This window comes from Megalops cyprinoides, chromosome 6, assembly GCF_013368585.1.
Source record: "Megalops cyprinoides isolate fMegCyp1 chromosome 6, fMegCyp1.pri, whole genome shotgun sequence".
NCBI lineage: Eukaryota > Metazoa > Chordata > Actinopteri > Elopiformes > Megalopidae > Megalops > Megalops cyprinoides.
The window spans coordinates 17,287,181-17,304,196 of record NC_050588.1 but is presented as its reverse complement, the minus strand read 5'-3'; the positions used below and the strand labels follow the sequence as shown (position 1 = coordinate 17,304,196).

The 17,016-nt window shown below is 40.5% G+C and overlaps 1 protein-coding gene across 1 annotated transcript in view; it reads right to left on the bottom strand.

The window, feature by feature from the left end:
• Positions 1-1,516: 1,516 nt before the first annotated feature.
• LOC118778990 (voltage-dependent calcium channel subunit alpha-2/delta-3-like) overlaps positions 1,517-17,016 on the bottom strand; it is a 42,383-nt gene continuing 26,883 nt past the window's right edge. The window contains exons 15-38 of the mRNA XM_036530795.1: positions 15,322-15,393; positions 15,109-15,189; positions 14,549-14,623; positions 14,328-14,411; positions 14,107-14,178; positions 12,926-12,987; positions 12,237-12,304; positions 11,457-11,502; positions 10,862-10,959; positions 10,597-10,690; positions 10,008-10,103; positions 9,732-9,853; positions 9,057-9,134; positions 8,734-8,795; positions 8,514-8,558; positions 8,259-8,321; positions 7,444-7,514; positions 6,797-6,872; positions 6,122-6,174; positions 5,582-5,637; positions 4,588-4,705; positions 3,600-3,712; positions 2,457-2,539; positions 1,517-1,609 (exon numbers count right to left, since the gene is read on the bottom strand). Of these exons, the coding sequence (XP_036386688.1) occupies positions 1,517-1,609; positions 2,457-2,539; positions 3,600-3,712; positions 4,588-4,705; positions 5,582-5,637; positions 6,122-6,174; positions 6,797-6,872; positions 7,444-7,514; positions 8,259-8,321; positions 8,514-8,558; positions 8,734-8,795; positions 9,057-9,134; positions 9,732-9,853; positions 10,008-10,103; positions 10,597-10,690; positions 10,862-10,959; positions 11,457-11,502; positions 12,237-12,304; positions 12,926-12,987; positions 14,107-14,178; positions 14,328-14,411; positions 14,549-14,623; positions 15,109-15,189; positions 15,322-15,393 (1,881 nt within the window). The remainder of the gene's footprint in view (positions 1,610-2,456; positions 2,540-3,599; positions 3,713-4,587; positions 4,706-5,581; positions 5,638-6,121; positions 6,175-6,796; positions 6,873-7,443; positions 7,515-8,258; positions 8,322-8,513; positions 8,559-8,733; positions 8,796-9,056; positions 9,135-9,731; positions 9,854-10,007; positions 10,104-10,596; positions 10,691-10,861; positions 10,960-11,456; positions 11,503-12,236; positions 12,305-12,925; positions 12,988-14,106; positions 14,179-14,327; positions 14,412-14,548; positions 14,624-15,108; positions 15,190-15,321; positions 15,394-17,016) is intronic.

Genomic DNA, 17,016 nt, shown 5'->3' with positions numbered 1-17,016 from the left:
CCAGCCGAAGGCCCTTTTGTTCCCTCATGCATCAGCCCACAGATTGTTGCCTGTCCGTCCATGAGAATGTGGAAAGTGCTGTTTGAATAGGTGCAGCCACCCCCTAACCTTAACCCATTACCCTAAGTCTAATGCTGACCCTAACCCGAACCCTAATTTTGACCTTAATCCCCATCTGAAACATAGCTTTGACCATGACCCTGACTCTGACCCTTATCCCTGACCTTAACTCCTATCGTGTACCCAATCATAACCTCTTACCCTAACAAATGACTCATATTAACTGTAGCACACAGTCCTCTCAGAGTGTGTGCGCAACTTGTCTTGGGTTGTGGTGTTGAGTGTGGAATTCCACATGTCCAGCATGCCATATAAGAGTCACTGTGTACCGGTGTGTTGTAATGTGTAAAAATGAGAGAAACATCGCCACTATATTGTATGTTTTGTGTGAGAATACATGCGTGCTGCCCAGCTTATTTCTATTCATTAAATAAAGGTGATTTTCTTTCTGAATCAGATGGGGCACATTTTATTTCCAATATGTTAAAAATTATGATGGAGGCCTTCTCAAAAATGTTTTGTTGATGTCACTGAGTGGGCCACTTTAGTCAGCAAATAGTGAGGGGAACGTGGGGGGTTTAAAATGTTCGCTCTGGGACACCCTCTTTACTCAGCATCTAGCATGACAGGACAGAGCAAAGGCACAGCTCAGTAAACTGAGTGTGTGTGTCAGTGTTTGCTTATCAGTCTCCGAGAACATTTCAAGAGTTAAAAACAATTCTCTGTTCACTTAAAACACACATCACTGGCTGTAGCCAATTATAATAATACACAACAACAACAATTGTCTAATCAAAACACATCACCATCTTCATTGAACCAGTTATGCAGAAATGGACCAGCTTGGATGCTAAAAAACTGCATTTATTTTGCCAGTTGGCAGCTGTAGTGTAGGAGTAGCATCATTCTTAAAACAGAGAATTACATTGGCAACTGTTTGTCCTTGTGAATTTACAGTTTTAATGATGTACTACCTTTCTACAAATGGAAATTAAAGTTAAAATATTGCATTATTTGATTAATCATGCATCTGTTTGGTTTGTATGAAAAGCTACTAGCTTTGATCATCCCAAACTAAAACAGCTGATGGAGACCACCTCAGAGCTGCAGTTAACACTGTTTTCTGTGAGTCCATCACTTCAGACACTTCTACTATTAAAGTTCACAAACAGGATCATATTATACAGCTCAAGCATTCCATATCAGGTCAGCCAACACACAGTTACCATTTACAAATTATTATATTTACAAATTATCAATATGAACTTTAGGTATCAGTTTGGTGGAAGCCATGTCTTCACAAACATAGCATTGTTTCAGCTGCCTTTGCAAGTGAAATGTCCATGGATGCTAATGTTTGTAGCGGAGGCCAGATTTAGTCAAGCCTACAGGGACATCCAAGTTTAAGGTTTTCTCTGGGCAGGTTGAGCATGTCTGCCCTAAGGTGTGGGCTTGGTCACCTGGCGAGCAAGGTGCAGAGCAGGGAGAGCAGAGTCACCATGGGCTGGGGATTGAGGCCTAGTACTCCACCACATTCCATAGCATTTTCCTGCAGGACGGAAGAGGAGGACAGCAGTGAGCACAGCACTCACAAACACACACAGACAAACACGCACACACACACACACGCACACACACACACACACACACACACACGCACGCACACACACACGCACACACAGACACACACATGCACGCGTGCACACACACACATGCACGCGCGTACACACACACGCACACGCACACAGACACACATGCGCGCGCACACACACACAGACACACGCACGCACGCACACACACAGACACACACACGCACGCACACACACACGCACACACACAGACACACACACACACGCACACACAGACGCACATGCTCAAACACACACACACACACACACACACACACACGCACACACACACACAGACACACACGCTCAAACACACACACACACACGCACACACACACACACAGACACACACGCACACGCTCAAACACACACACACACACGCACACACACAGACACGCTCAAACACACACACACACACACACACACACACACACACACACACACGCACACACAGACACACACATACATGCGCGCACACACACACATGCACGCACACGCTCAAACACACGCTCAAACACACACACACACACACACACACACAGACACACACACACAGACACACACACACACACGCACGCACACAGACACACACATGCATGCGCGCACACACACACATGCACGCGCGCGCACACACACACAGACACACACATGCACCCGCGCACACACACACACACATGCGCGCGCACACACAAACACGCACGCACGCACACACACGCACGCGCGCACACACACACACACACACGCACATGTGCATGCTAATATGTGTACCTCTGGATGGAAAGGATGGCAGGAATCAGGGCGTTTCCTGTCCTTTTGGAACTTCAAGCGCTCGCACTTCAGAGATTCATTGTGTTCACTGGAGTTAAAGAATGTTTACTGGTGCATGAAGCACAACTTCCTGATATATCAAAACTCAAAACATACACACAAGCACATTTACATTCCTATCTTGCAAGTTTACCTTTTTAAAATAACATACTTAATGTAGTGTAGCAGTGCATTTTTCTGCATTTTACACCCAACTTTTGTAGTCAAAATAGGACCTTAGGTGCGTTCCATCACAACAACCTGTGCATGAGTGTGGGATGAGATGAATGCAATCCTATATGCACACTTACCATGACTATTTTCCACTCTAAAACTTTCACAGTGCACTCAGGAGCTTATCTATTAGTGCATTATGCATTATAACCCCTTGCAAAACACTATCATTTTTTCATATCTTCAAATTGTGTGATTTAATGAACTTGTGTGTTTGTCTGTAAAATCAACAAGTAGACATCTTAAAAGTAATCCCTTTTTGACAGTCTCTGGTTGTTAAAGGTATGCATAAATCCCTGGTTCTGCTACTGTTAATACTGAAGGGAATTTGATCTGTGAATTTAAATTCTCTTTAAATAAATGGAAAATTTAATTTTTAATTTTAATTTTCTATTTAAAATAAATTTAAATTCTAAATTCAAAAATTCTTTTGATCTACACAAGTCAATGGGTTCAGGATTCACCTGCCCAGTAGACAGATGTGTGGTATATGATACTTACTTCTCAGTGTGGTAAATTCATAATGGTTCAGTCTCAAGCTGTTATTTATCTGTAGTAGGATAACCTTTCTGAGCTATGGTCCAATCACACTGGATACATTTTGTTCTTTTGTACATTTACCTGCCCATCTTCAGAGACACATGGGCCTGACAAGACAGTGGCCAATTAGTTAAGTACAAGCACAGAGTGCAGAAGATTAATCAGACACCTTGCTTTGAAAACAAGCACAGAAGAATAAATGGTTCAGTAAGACCATTTCCAGGTGGAGGTTCTCTATGGCTGGCTTGTTCAGAATACCTTTTCTGTGTGTATTAATACATGACACAGATGCAACAGATGCATCCCACAGTCTCCTGCAGATCAGGATATAAATGATTTCAATGGGCTCCATGGTAACAGGAGGGGAGGAGCTGCAGTCACACTCATTATCCACCACCACCATGAACAGGTTACTGCTGGGGATCTGCTGTATCACAAACGACCTGCAGGGGGGAAAGGTAAAGGTCAAAGGTCACAACTCAATGCTGTTTTGTGATCTACTTCACCTGCTGTTAGATTGAATCTGTGCAAGATAGAGTTCATTTGGGGGCATTCTCATTCAACTATATTGGCATACACCATACCATGTAAAGTAAGGATCTTGCATTTTTGACATTTGTGATACAGGATTTCGTTACAAAAGGTTTATTTAATTGTTTGCTTTAAAACTGTCAACAGTGTGTCAGGAAAATCATTTTGTTGAGTAATACTTGTGTGCTGGGTCTATAACTGGTTGGGAAAACAGCAACTTGCAAATGTTTTCTGTTTATGGAACATCCCCTTGTTACACATTAATCACTCCACTCCCAAAGGTGCTTAATCCACAACTTATCACATGACACAAATCCATCATGTGTGGTTGGTATCAGAGCACCCTCTGGACTTGTGATGCTCTTTGAGGAACTGTCTGCTAGCCAGTGAACAAATATGCAATGTGTTGTAAACAACATTACAGAGACAGACATGACAGGAACTCAAGTTCCCCCAGTCTGTATTAGTTCACCCTATCTGATTTACTACACGTATAAAGTGCTCAGAAATAACCACAACATTACACTATATCATGCTAATGTACTCATAATACCTAGCAGTCTATAGATTGGTCTGCCACTGGGAGCAAAGAATAGGGAGCATTCTGCTTTAGGACCACCAAGGTGGAGTCAGAACACGTGGGTTTTGACTCTGTGCTAGAAGAAACTGAGTGACTCTGCAGTTCTAATGGTTGCAGCTTGTTTATTTAACCACTTGGGGGGTGGGCAATATGACAATTACTAAAGTCAAACACATTTGCTGTTGAGAGTACAGCTGTTGGGAATACCTGACACATCCATCACAGTCAATGCTGCCGGTGGTCTCCTTAATGGTACGCTCAGAGACAAAGGCGGGATACTCTGTGTCACATGGCACCAGCATAGTTTTCCCCTTTACCCTCTGAGCTGGAGACAGAGTCCTGATGTTACCAGACTGCACATGCACACACTTACACACATACACACAAATACACAGGAGGATATACACTCTCAACACCGAATTCCGCTTTGCTGTTCATATAATTATGTTGGATCTGCTTCCATCTAGTGTTACTTTCAGGTAGTGCAAGTCTTCCATGAGAAAAGAGCATTCCAGCTTGAAGCTGATAAAAATGAACACATTTTCACATGCAAGTAATCGAACAGCCCACAGAATTGAAATAACACAACAATTAACAGATACAGACTGTGGTCTTCAAATAGCATTCTCTCTCCAGTGAGTAATAATAAAATTTAAATTCTTCACATATGGATGTAAGAACCCTCTGTGCTAAGGAACACATACAAAGGCTTTTTTTACAGCTTCAGCTGCATTGGAATTCACTGTTTTTCAGTTGCACTCCTCCCCTTGTGTTACCTACAGCTCTAGCATTTTGTGAGGCATGGGCCCAGCCAACTTATCTCTGTGTGGTTATATATCTGCTATGCGTAGTGGTTAATGGTGTGCAATAATGGTTCAATAACTGGACTTGTTGCATGTTACAGGATTGAATGACAGATAGTCTTTAATAATAATTGCAATGAAACCATAATGATTATAAGAATCCATGTTAGAATTTGCTGTATTGTGGGGATGTTTTCCATATTTAAGTTATCAGTACAGTCTGATAACAGGAAATAGCACAGTCAAGAACAGGAAACAGTACAATATTTTGACTGTCTCATAGCTCATCTATACAGTTTAGCACTGCCCACCACAGGGACTCCCGTCACACACTAACACCATCTGAAAGAGTCAACAGGACTGGAGGTTGTGCGCTTATCCCCCTTGAAGAAGCTTACCTTTGGCTGTGAGGTCAGAGTGCCACCAGCTGTACAGATTGAACTCCAGTAGAAATCTGAGATATAAAAACACAGAATTTTTATTCTGTTTTTGTGCTCTCTTCTCCTTGCATACTCGACACCGGCCCCATCATTCACCTGGGTCTTAGTTATATTTAAACTCTAGCCGAGCAGTTAAAACAACCTGAAAGTAAAGTTATTAAATCCTGTTCAACTCAGTGTTTCATAAAAGGTCATTTTGTAAAACAGCAGTGCTATGATCCCAGGCCACCTAATTATAAATTTAAACTGTGTTTTCTCTAAGTTACACAAAGAGTTCAGTTGTACCACTGTAATAATCATTACATTAAAAACTAATATATCACCGTACTTTCGCACTACCTCGTTAACATAGCACCATATAGCACACTAACACACTATCATGCTACACCAATACCACAGTACAACATGTTATGACAGCTATCACTAATGCATTACAATACAAAGGGTATCACATATTGCGCAGTAAATGGATAACCATTAAAAAGAAGCCATCCTTACATGACAAGTTCCGTCACAAGCCACTTGACAGCAGCAACAAATGCCAAGTAGGGCTAGGAAATAAAACATTCCACACCAGAAGAGAGTGACATTAAAAATGAGGAGTGAAATTAAAAAATAGCATTGAGTTACATTAAACATCTGAGGTCACATTAAACACCTGGGGTGCATTTCATTAAACATCTGGGGTGATAGAATCAGCACAATGCCCCACAAAATTACTGCTACGTGTCTATACCAGCCAACAGTACATATGACTCACAGTATTTACCAATAAAATTGGACAAATATGCCCATTGCTACTTCTATTCTTAGTTAATCTTTTGAATATGGATTTTTCAGCGTTCAGGGGCTCTGTGGCTTGCTGTTGATTCTGTAATGAGGTCAACTGAAATATTCATTGTGGTGTCTCTGTGGTGGAAATGTGGGACAAATGCACAGCAATTCGCTACAAAGTGCATAATACAGACTGACACTGAGCTGACTGGTGCAGGGCTGATTGGTACAGAATAATTATTAAATTCCTCTTGAAAAATACAGCAGTGGTAGTCAAAGTTCAGATACTCTTACACAACCACACAAAATATGTTCCAGAAATGTACAAATAAACAACAGTGATAAAATAATATTCAGATCAAACATGTGAAAAGTCCATATTTTGCTGTGAACACCTACATCTAGCAAACTGTGTGGACTGTTGCTGCTCTCCACAAACACGGTACAGGAGGCTTGGTAGTCGTAGAGAGTCACCCTGCAGGGAAACACACCGCCCTTTAACCAATCCTGAAACAAACAGAATTCACCTCAAACCAAACAGGGCCTGCCCCACACTCCAAGAGACCCTGCCAAGACCAGGAGTAGGGCCTGCCCAACACTGAACAGACTCTGCCCTTATAGCAATCTGCTCCATTCCTTAAACTCAGCAGGCTCTGCTCATTACTCCAACAGGCTACAGATCTCACTCAACCAAGCCCCACCCCAAGCCTACCAAACCATACCCCTAGATCCTCCCAAGCCCTGCCCTCATTTCACCCAACAAACTATACGAGAGTAGCGAATGTCCTGATTTCAAAAACGTCTGAAGCCTTGGGACAAATATCCCTCCTGTGTTCCACTGGGGAACTACAGAGTTCTAATGGAAAAGATATATATTTAATTGCTTTGCTACCACACAATGCACTAGAACACCAACATAAATAAGGGGCAGGTTGCGTTTGTTGTTTTAAACTGTCATTAGATTGGGAAGCTTACAACCATACACTGACATTATGTGTACATCCTTTTCACCTCACTTGTCACGCTCCATTGCAACCCATTCTCACCTTTTAAAAGAACCCATGAGGAGCAGTTTGTTCATCACAGCTCCTTCCACCTCTCCGAAAAACAGGCCCGTCTGAGACAGAGAGCAGAGAAGGGTGAAAGAGAGCGAGAGGGAAGGAGACTTCATTTTCGAAAGCTGCTCATTTAAAAGTTGTTAAAAAAGAGCATTTTTCAGAGTAGAATTAAAAAAGAAAATAATTAAAAATATAATTGAAAAAACAAAACAAATAAACAACCAAAAGTCAGAAGACTGTAGAATACAACCAATGAAAACAAAACTACATTATCATAAACTAGAAATCCAGACAAGACATTGCTAAGTCCGTCCCCTGCAAATGTAATACTAGGTTTGGTGAAACAGTCTGTTGCCATTTTGGCCATTTCAAAAAGGAATTGGTGAGATGTTTTTTTCTATTTCCTGTATTGCAACCCAAAATATCCAGACAATTATCTCCATCATATTCTGTAATATGGAGCAATAGCTACACACATGGAGAATGTCTTCCTCTATACCACAAAATCACAATTCTTTTGAATAAATCTCATAGCAATACTTCGTGATGCATGTATGCAATGAAGGACCCTCCACTGTGTGTAATCAACACATTTAGGGAGTGTACTTTTATGAAACAAAAAAAACATTCACTTCAACTGCTAGCCAATCCCTCCAATGTGTATTAACTATGTAGTTTAGCCAAACTGTGTGTTACCAGGGCTTTGACACACAACAAGAAAAAGAGAGGACCCAAAAAGAGGATCTATGAGTTAGTTACAAAAACAGTCTATAGCCCTGCGCTCTTGATATATGGAGCCTTACCTGAGATGATTGCTCTGCTACCAGAATGAAACCATTGTTGTCTATGAGGTAACAGTTTATGTTCTGTAAAAGGAAGAACCAGCAGTCACAGGTAATGGTTCAGACTAACAGGAAGAGGTACAACAGTGAAGAACAAACAGGAAGTACAATTACTTGTTCTATTACAGCACGTCTCACATTAACAGAAGGATAACCACAAGAATAGAGAACAAGCAGGAACTAATTTGTTCTCAGTCGTCCCACTCCTGCACGCACCTCATTATCACAGCTGAGGTTGCACTTCCCATCCAGCGCCGCACACTGAAACAAGGCGAGACATGTCCAGTAAACACGTAAGCTTTCACACACTCCAGGAAGCGGTAAGCCGTAAATTAACAGCATTTTTCTGGTAGCATCAGTACTGGATGGATAAGCCAGTTCATGGGTTTTCAGCCCAAATCTGCGACCTCTTGGTTACCTGCTCTCTTCAATTTACCTGGCGGCTTGCTGTCCAGAATTTTCTTTGGAAGAAGTCCAGCTTCATCTGGATCCCAACAGCTGTTCCAAAAAGGTTCACACAAATTGCAGACATATTAATGAGACAAAACCAAAACCAGACAAAAACTGGACATATTAACAGCCTGCTGAACAATTCACTTGCAAGTGTTCGTTTACAGCAAGAATTGGGGTGTTTACAGTAAATTAACACAGAGTGTTCAATAAGATGTAAAATGGAGCAGTCTGGAACCTATAACTCCAGTTCAAGGCAAAGTGGTCAGCAGAGTCATCAAGACAGAATGTTTTGTTTACATCTCTTACCAGCTGCGATAGGGGACTTCCTGTCATCCAGAAGCTGGATAGCTGTGCTGGCTAATACGACACTTTTGTTATCTGTCCCTGTTTAAAACAAGGAAGAGACAGTATTATTACCTTTTTAAAAAGTTATTCTTCTAATTGCAGCCAAAGTTTGTCTGAAAATGTACCTTTGTCTATCTCACTGAATACTTATAATGGAAATTCATTCCACAAAAACAATAATTACATTGACTGTAATGAGACTGTGATTGGAGTGAGATAAGTTGGGGGTAACACTAAGATACACCTGAGGTAAAACTGATACAGGAAGTGAGATCCAGAGAGACAGTCCATATGGAAAATCTCAGAGGATGAGGAGGAGACAGGCAGAGCAGGGTGTAAAGCCGCGGCCATGGCCAGACTAAGCAACTGGGACTGGTATTCTGTCAGTAGCCTTCACATGTCCGACAGTGAGCCCTAGCGTGTTGCAGGTACTGCAGTTTTCTTCACTTTTTTCTGGCCAGACAACTATGAGGAGAGGGCAGGGAGGAAGTGTGTTTATCTGAAAGGACACAGGTGTGTTTATCTGTGAGGAACTGGAGGAAAAGGACACAGGTGTGTTTACCTGTGGTGAATGAGAAGAAAAAAGGCACAGGTGTATTCACATATGATAAAGGGAGGGAGATAACAGGTACTTACTTGAATTGACAGGGATGGAGTAGACAAAGGTACCAGGGACCTGTTCTGCTGCTCGCTTGTACCAGAGTGGGAAATGATCAGCATTGAACACCCCTTCCTTATCCTCAGCTGTGAGGAAATCCCTTTAAAGGTAGAAAATGGATAAAACATACCTGAACAGGCTACCTGACACACATCTGCACTCTCTATACAGCTGCCAAACACCTGCACACGTGCTACACATCTGAGACACCTGAGATGTTAGACTGAGAGTCATGACATGAGGACCGAACTTACTGATTGGTCAGCTGCTCCGGGACCACAAACAGGTTGGTTCTGGAGAGCCCAGTACGGGTGCCAAGGAAGGCAATCTCCACCCCTTTATCAGGGTTCCTTCCAATGAGAGAAAAGTGTGCATGTTCAAACCACACTCTGGCCTATGGTTTTCATGAATGGAATTTATCTGCGCTTAATCTGACTGCACTAACCACATACATCACACACCTGTCAAGTATATAGCCATGGCTGTCAAGTGACACGTGGGCTCAACATATGGGCAGTCAGCTTATTCATTTACAACTTTACTGTTCGTATGAGGTGGAAATTTGAACACCCACTTACAGGATGTTATCTGACAAGTACGTTTATACCTGAATGCACTGTCACACTCATGGCTGCAAGTATAAACACAGTTAGAGTGTTCATACTACATTTACATACGCATAGCAAAAGCATCCACACTGTGCCCATACTATACTTATACACACAGAATAAGAGCATTCACATTAAGGTTACACACAGAGTGACAGCATTCAAACTGTGGTTACATGTACTGAATAAATATTCACATTGTGGTTATTTGCTCAGAGTGAGACCTTTGACTTACTCAGACTTGTTTAAGGCAAGGCGGGTCCAGTATGCCTCCAGTGGAGCCGTCACTACAGCATCGAACAGAACTTCCTGAATCAGCTCCTTGTCACCTAGAGCAGGATAGCAGCACATCCACTCACCTCTTACACACAGTGCTGCTGTAATAATCTATTACATGGTGTTAGATTACTCTGATAAAGCGCAATTCGGACAAAAAGCAGATGAGATAGTGAGTTACTGCATATCCTGGACCGTGAGGCACTGGATGAGAGCATGCTCACATTTAAGGTGTGGCTTGCGTCCTGTGAGGTAGAGCTTGATGGCTTGTTTCTGGGACAGGTATCGATGTTCATGGTGCTCATCTGTATTGCAGTAGATCCTGTTATTCAGGGCCAGAGGAAAATACAGACTGTTAGGACATTATCTTAGCCCTCAGCACTTCAGTACTGCAATCAGTAAATGCAGCACACACAGAGGAGTTAGCATATTAACTAAGCCTGCTCCAGCTCAATATTGTGCTCAGTAAATAACACAAACATACGCCGAACTGTTGGAATGTTAGCATAACCACCAACATCTCAATATTGCACTCAATAAATAAAATCCTGACTCAAAATGAATGCCTCCACAAGCTGAAAACACTCCACAGGCTGAAATAAGCTCATAAAACAACTTACATATCATATACATACACATCCACACAAACGTACAATACATATAACAAAAACACTCATGCACCTTAGCAAATACTGAAACAAAGCAAAATGTGTCTCTGACATAGAACACACACTGAATGTACTGCACACATACATACACACACGTGCACACACACACACACACACACACACACACACACACGCTGCGTCTAATGTTTACCATTCATCTGCCAGAGCCACATCTGGGTGTTCCAGGTCATGGAGCCCTGCAGCACAAATTCACATCAACAACAGTCCCTAAAGTGTTGTACCATCTGCGTCACTGTGCAGACTTCTTACTCTCATCACAAACCTCTGGCTTGCTATCCAGTGCTGCTGCCTGTGCTACACTTCCGCCTGGGTTATTTTTCACCCTGTTACACTGTTGCCTGTGTTACATGTATGCCTGTCTCACTGCTGCATGTATTACATTTAAGCCTGTTACACAGGTGACTGTGTGTTACATGTAAGTCTGTTACACTGTTATACTTACAGTCAAAAGTTTGGACACACTTTTCTTTCTTTATTTGGACTATTTTCGACATTTAGAATAATAGTAAAGCAATCAAAACTATGAAACAATACAAATGGAATTATGCAGTGACCAAAAAGGTGTCATAAACAAATCAAAACTATCATATATTTCAGATTCTTTAAAATTAAAGTTTTTTGGAAAGAAATTCATACATCATCATCAACTTCACAATTTATATTTGTCTAAGAAACAAATTTCAAGCAGTTAAGCACACGTTTTTAGAACTAAATGTCTTCTAATGCGTGTTTCCCATTATCTTAATCAGGTGTGTCCAAACTTTTGACTGGTACTGTATATGGCAACTCAATGCACATTCTTTGTGAACCTTCACAGTTTATTTTATTGTTTTCTCATGTTGTGAGTGAGTAGGGTTAGGTAGTTTCTCATTAAGAAAAGATGTTTTTTATGTGGAAGACAGACAGTTACCTGCTTCGACAGTCACATTCCCTCTGAAGAAGTACTTGCCATGACCCCTGGTCAGAGCCACGCCTAGACTGAACACAGAAATGAGTAACCATTTACACACTGCACTTTTATACTGGTGTTATACGCTTCTCTCAACTGCACTTACATAATGGTCTGTGTGTGTGTCTGTGCAAGTGTTAGAGAGAATTTGTGTGTATTTGTATGTAAGACAGCATTGCTTGTTTATGTGAGTGAGTGTTTATGTGCATATGTGTATGTATCTGTATGCGTGTGCAAGAAGGTATGTGTGTATGTGTGAGAGAGAGAGAGACAGAGCATGTATGTGTCTGAGACGTAGAGTGTGTGTGTGTGTGTGTGTGTGTGTGTGTGTGTGTGTATGTTTGTGTGTGTGTGTGTGTGTGTGTGTGTGTGTGTGTGTGTGTGAGAGAGTATGCAAAATTGTGGGAATGCGCATGTGTGTGTCCCTGTGCATGTGTCACAGAGATTGGGAAAGTGCTGTAACCAGAAACACACACCTGGACACTGTCTTTATGATTTAAGAACATTTTCATACCTGCACATGATATTTCAAAACACAGAATCCATATTAAGCAGCACTTAATTCATAAATACACAATGAACTTGAGTTTAGATGTCTATAGAGTTGTTGAGCAGAGTTTGTGAAATGATAGGTAAAACCTGGACACTACCTGAATGGTGTTCCTTTGATGTCAGTATAGTAGTAGTCATTGTGCATTGCAAGGACGCGTCTCTGAAAGGAAGAAACAGAGAGGATCAGCGCTAACCTAGCACCATCCGCCTTTCCACACCTCATACACTCATGTCACATCAATACCACACAACCAACAGTCATTTACACCATTTAGCCACTGTTACTGCAGTCAGTACTGTGGAAGCACTGTATGTGAGGATATTCCGCTTGCTGCAGTCAAATATGAAATATGCAAGAAAAAAGATACACAGATGGTATACCTCAGTTTTTCATAGAACTCAATTGGAACTACACTGCGGAGAGCATATAGTTTTTCTTTTATTTAATAAATATTTTGAATTGAATTTCATGTTCATTAACATTTAAATAGTTAATTGACTGTTGAAGTGGAGAACTTATGAATTGTGAATTGAAGAATCTTCAAGCGCTGGAATTGATTTGAATTTTAGACTACACTGGAATTGGATTGAATTAGAATTATGCATGTTGCATAAATTGAAATTGGAACTGGCATTTTCAGTTAAATGGAATTAATGGAATTGATGCACTTCTATTTAATAATGTTTTAAATTATAGATGGGCTGCCTGAAGTGACATTACATGCACAGGACATAGTAGCTCTAATCAAACAAAATGCTTTTCGTATTAGTTAATGGCATTAATCACAATTTGCTTCTTCCAAATGTGTCCTCTTATGGTGAATGCTTAACACCTGCTCAATGCATGCAGATGCATTTTAATCAATCAATCAGTCAAACTGTATTTATTAGAGAATATTTTTACAATCACAATTGCCAGCCAGCACTGAACAAGCAGCATAATACATTTTGTAGAGAGATTCAAAAGAGAAAACCCAGGACTAACATTACATTATGCCTTAACCCCTGCAAAAGGCAGTCAAAGACACTTCTGGAAAACAGTGCAACTTTTAACTTTTAAAACAGGGTGATAAGTTTTGACGTAGGCAAGAATAATATATAATATCATTGTATTATAAAAAAATAATATTTTTGTACAAATAACAAAATCAGCAAGTGAAATGCTTCAAGTACATGGCTGACTGACTGACCACTGTGGACGAAGATGCAGGAGTTTGGCCACCAAATTGAATTTTTTGGAATTGAAAGGATTGCAGGATCAAACATATGAGTAAATTACCCCCTTATCCACAGTCTTCTTCACCTCCATGGAAAATGTTCCAGTCCTCCTGTTCACCATGGCAGTACGCAGCTGGAACATAAACACAGTAAACATACCCACACAACTTATGCAACACGCACTGTTACATTAATGAGTTGAGCCTTACATTCAAGGCTAAACCAATGTGCAGTAACATGATACTGTGTCACAGTGTTTGGGTTACAGAGGAGTAAACATACAACATGGTCTTTGTCTTCCCACTCCACTTCTGACAGATCCACACTGCTGTAGTTTGGCTTCTTTCTCTTCCCTCCCTGCTGATACTGCAGAGAGAACAGTCATCATCATCAACATCATCACCGCCACCACTACCACCACCACCATCATCATCACCACCATCATCAACATCACATGATATGCATTCCATCACCGATCTAAAATGTGGAAGGGATTGTATTACCAGAGGTCGTAGGTCAGGGTGGGTCAGTATGTACCCATTGTTGGTGATGGCGAAGGCGTATCCGTGAATACCCAACTGTCACCAAAACAGAACATCAATCAACCATACTCTTCAACTTTGACATTCATAACCATACACCACAGCGTGTTTTATTTTCAATTATCCAAAATTCATGTATTTAAGTAAGTAACACCCACTTGCTCAAAGGTTCAAGGAAATTATGATTCTGAAAATCCCAAAACTAAAAAATAATACTTTGGAAAGAACAGAAGCTTTAAAGAGTTAACAATAACAAAGAGTTAATAATAACAAATAAATATATATTTCTCATGATTTTCAGAATAATGAAATGTTATGAAATGACTGGTGAGATGATACAAAAACAAGACTGAGAAATGTTTCATCCAACATTCAGCTTCAGCAAGTATTTCATTACCTGCAGACAATACCTATTTACATGTGGTAACATTTAGTTAATTGTAGTGTCATATTCTTTATGTTGACTAGTTCATTTTCTGTATTAATGATAAATGATTGCATATGTTCACAATGATACATACCTTATGTTTTGGAACTGCTTTCAACAACTCCTGGATGGGAATGTCAGTGCCGACCACACCGAGGAGAATACCCTGATTCCTCTGTGAACAGAGCGGAGCGAAAATACCAGATACACATACTGCACCTCACAGTTACACGCGGTTACTGCACCTCAGTTATACACACATTGCTCTGCCCTGCAGATATGCAAACAAGGCCAGTAAGGTTCTTACAGTCTGGTTCTTTGTGCTGAACACAGGCATGGCCACAGTGGTCATCAGAAATGGACCCTTCTTTTCCCCCAGCTGAAACATGATCAGAAAACACAACTCATTGACCTCAAATCAATCAATACCCTCATATCAGTCAAAATCGTCTCATCAATGCCTTCAATCAAGACATTAAACGACACGCTTGTGTTAATCATTGTCCACAGATCAATCACTTCAATCAATACCCTCACATCAATCAATAAATTGTCCTCAGTAAATGACCTGACATTAATCAATAACTTTATATCAGTCAATACTCTCATGCCAGTCAATAACTTTGCATCAATCAATCAATACGTTGATAAAAAGTGGGCATATAAACATATAATTCAAGTGTTGAATTAGAGAAAAGAGTTGCCTGGGTTTCTTACAAACACAAAAACAAATAATCAGCTCTACCATAAAACAACATCAATATACAGATCACAGATTGCAGTATGCTGCATATCAGTGAACAACATATATAGATATTATATAGATATTATATATCAGTGATCACTCCAAAAAGATTTAACAAGCAACAACTATACAAACTAATTATGCCCTGATACTAAACACTAAACAATTAAAATCGTGAATAAATCACCAACTGAGCACTAATTAAACAAACACTGGCCACTTTAAAAATTTAAAAAAACACCACTTACACTCACTTTAATTATCATAAACTCTAATTAATTAAAACAAGTACTGATTAAAGAAGCACTATTCATGCCAACTAATTCAAGAAAATTAAGTACCTAAATGAACACTAACTAAACCAAAACTAACTAGACAAACACTGATAAAACAAACATTAACAAACTAACCAACACTAAACTAGCATTACTATACCCAACTAGGCACTAATCATATTGACCAAACACTAACTGAATATTGATTAAAGAAACAATACCACCAATTAAACAAATACATTAAACAAATTGTGATGAATAAAAATATTGGTAATTCTTAATCTAGCACTAACTACACAAGCAGTATTTACAAAAATGCAAGCAATTAGTAAAGAAAGGCTGGTCAAACACTTTTGATTACAGCACAAAACACATTGATTTAAATAGTTATTAAACAAAACTGACAAACACATATTTAGCACAAATGCAATGATGAGTAGATCTGTTACTTTATTTGTGGGCCAATGAGTTTGAAGCTGAAAGCAAGGTTATGAATAGCTGTCAGATAAAGGCTTGAGAGACAACTCTGACTGCCCCCGGGGTTCCTGGACTCTGGTGTTTCTCCCACATACACAGAAAAGTGAGACCAATGCTGCCTCTCTCATGCAGCTGCACCCTCACTTCAAAAATACTCCAGAGACAGAGAGTCACACTGCACACAGAGACTTACAGTGCAGGAAGAGAGTCACAGCATGGCGAAATAATCACAGTGCTGAGTCACAGTGCCGAGAGAGAGTCACAGTGCAGTCACAGCATGGGCAAAGAATTACAGGGCAGAGTCACAGTATAGAGAGAGAGTCACAGCACAAAGAGAGCGTTACAATGCAGAAAGAGAGACAGAGAGATTCAAAGTGCAGAGAGAGAGAAAGTCACAGAACAATGGGAGAAAAAGTCACAGCACAGGGAAAGACAATATGAGAGAAGGTCATGGCCCTGAGAGAGGGGTGCAGCCTGAAGAGAGATAAAGAGTTAGAAAACTGAG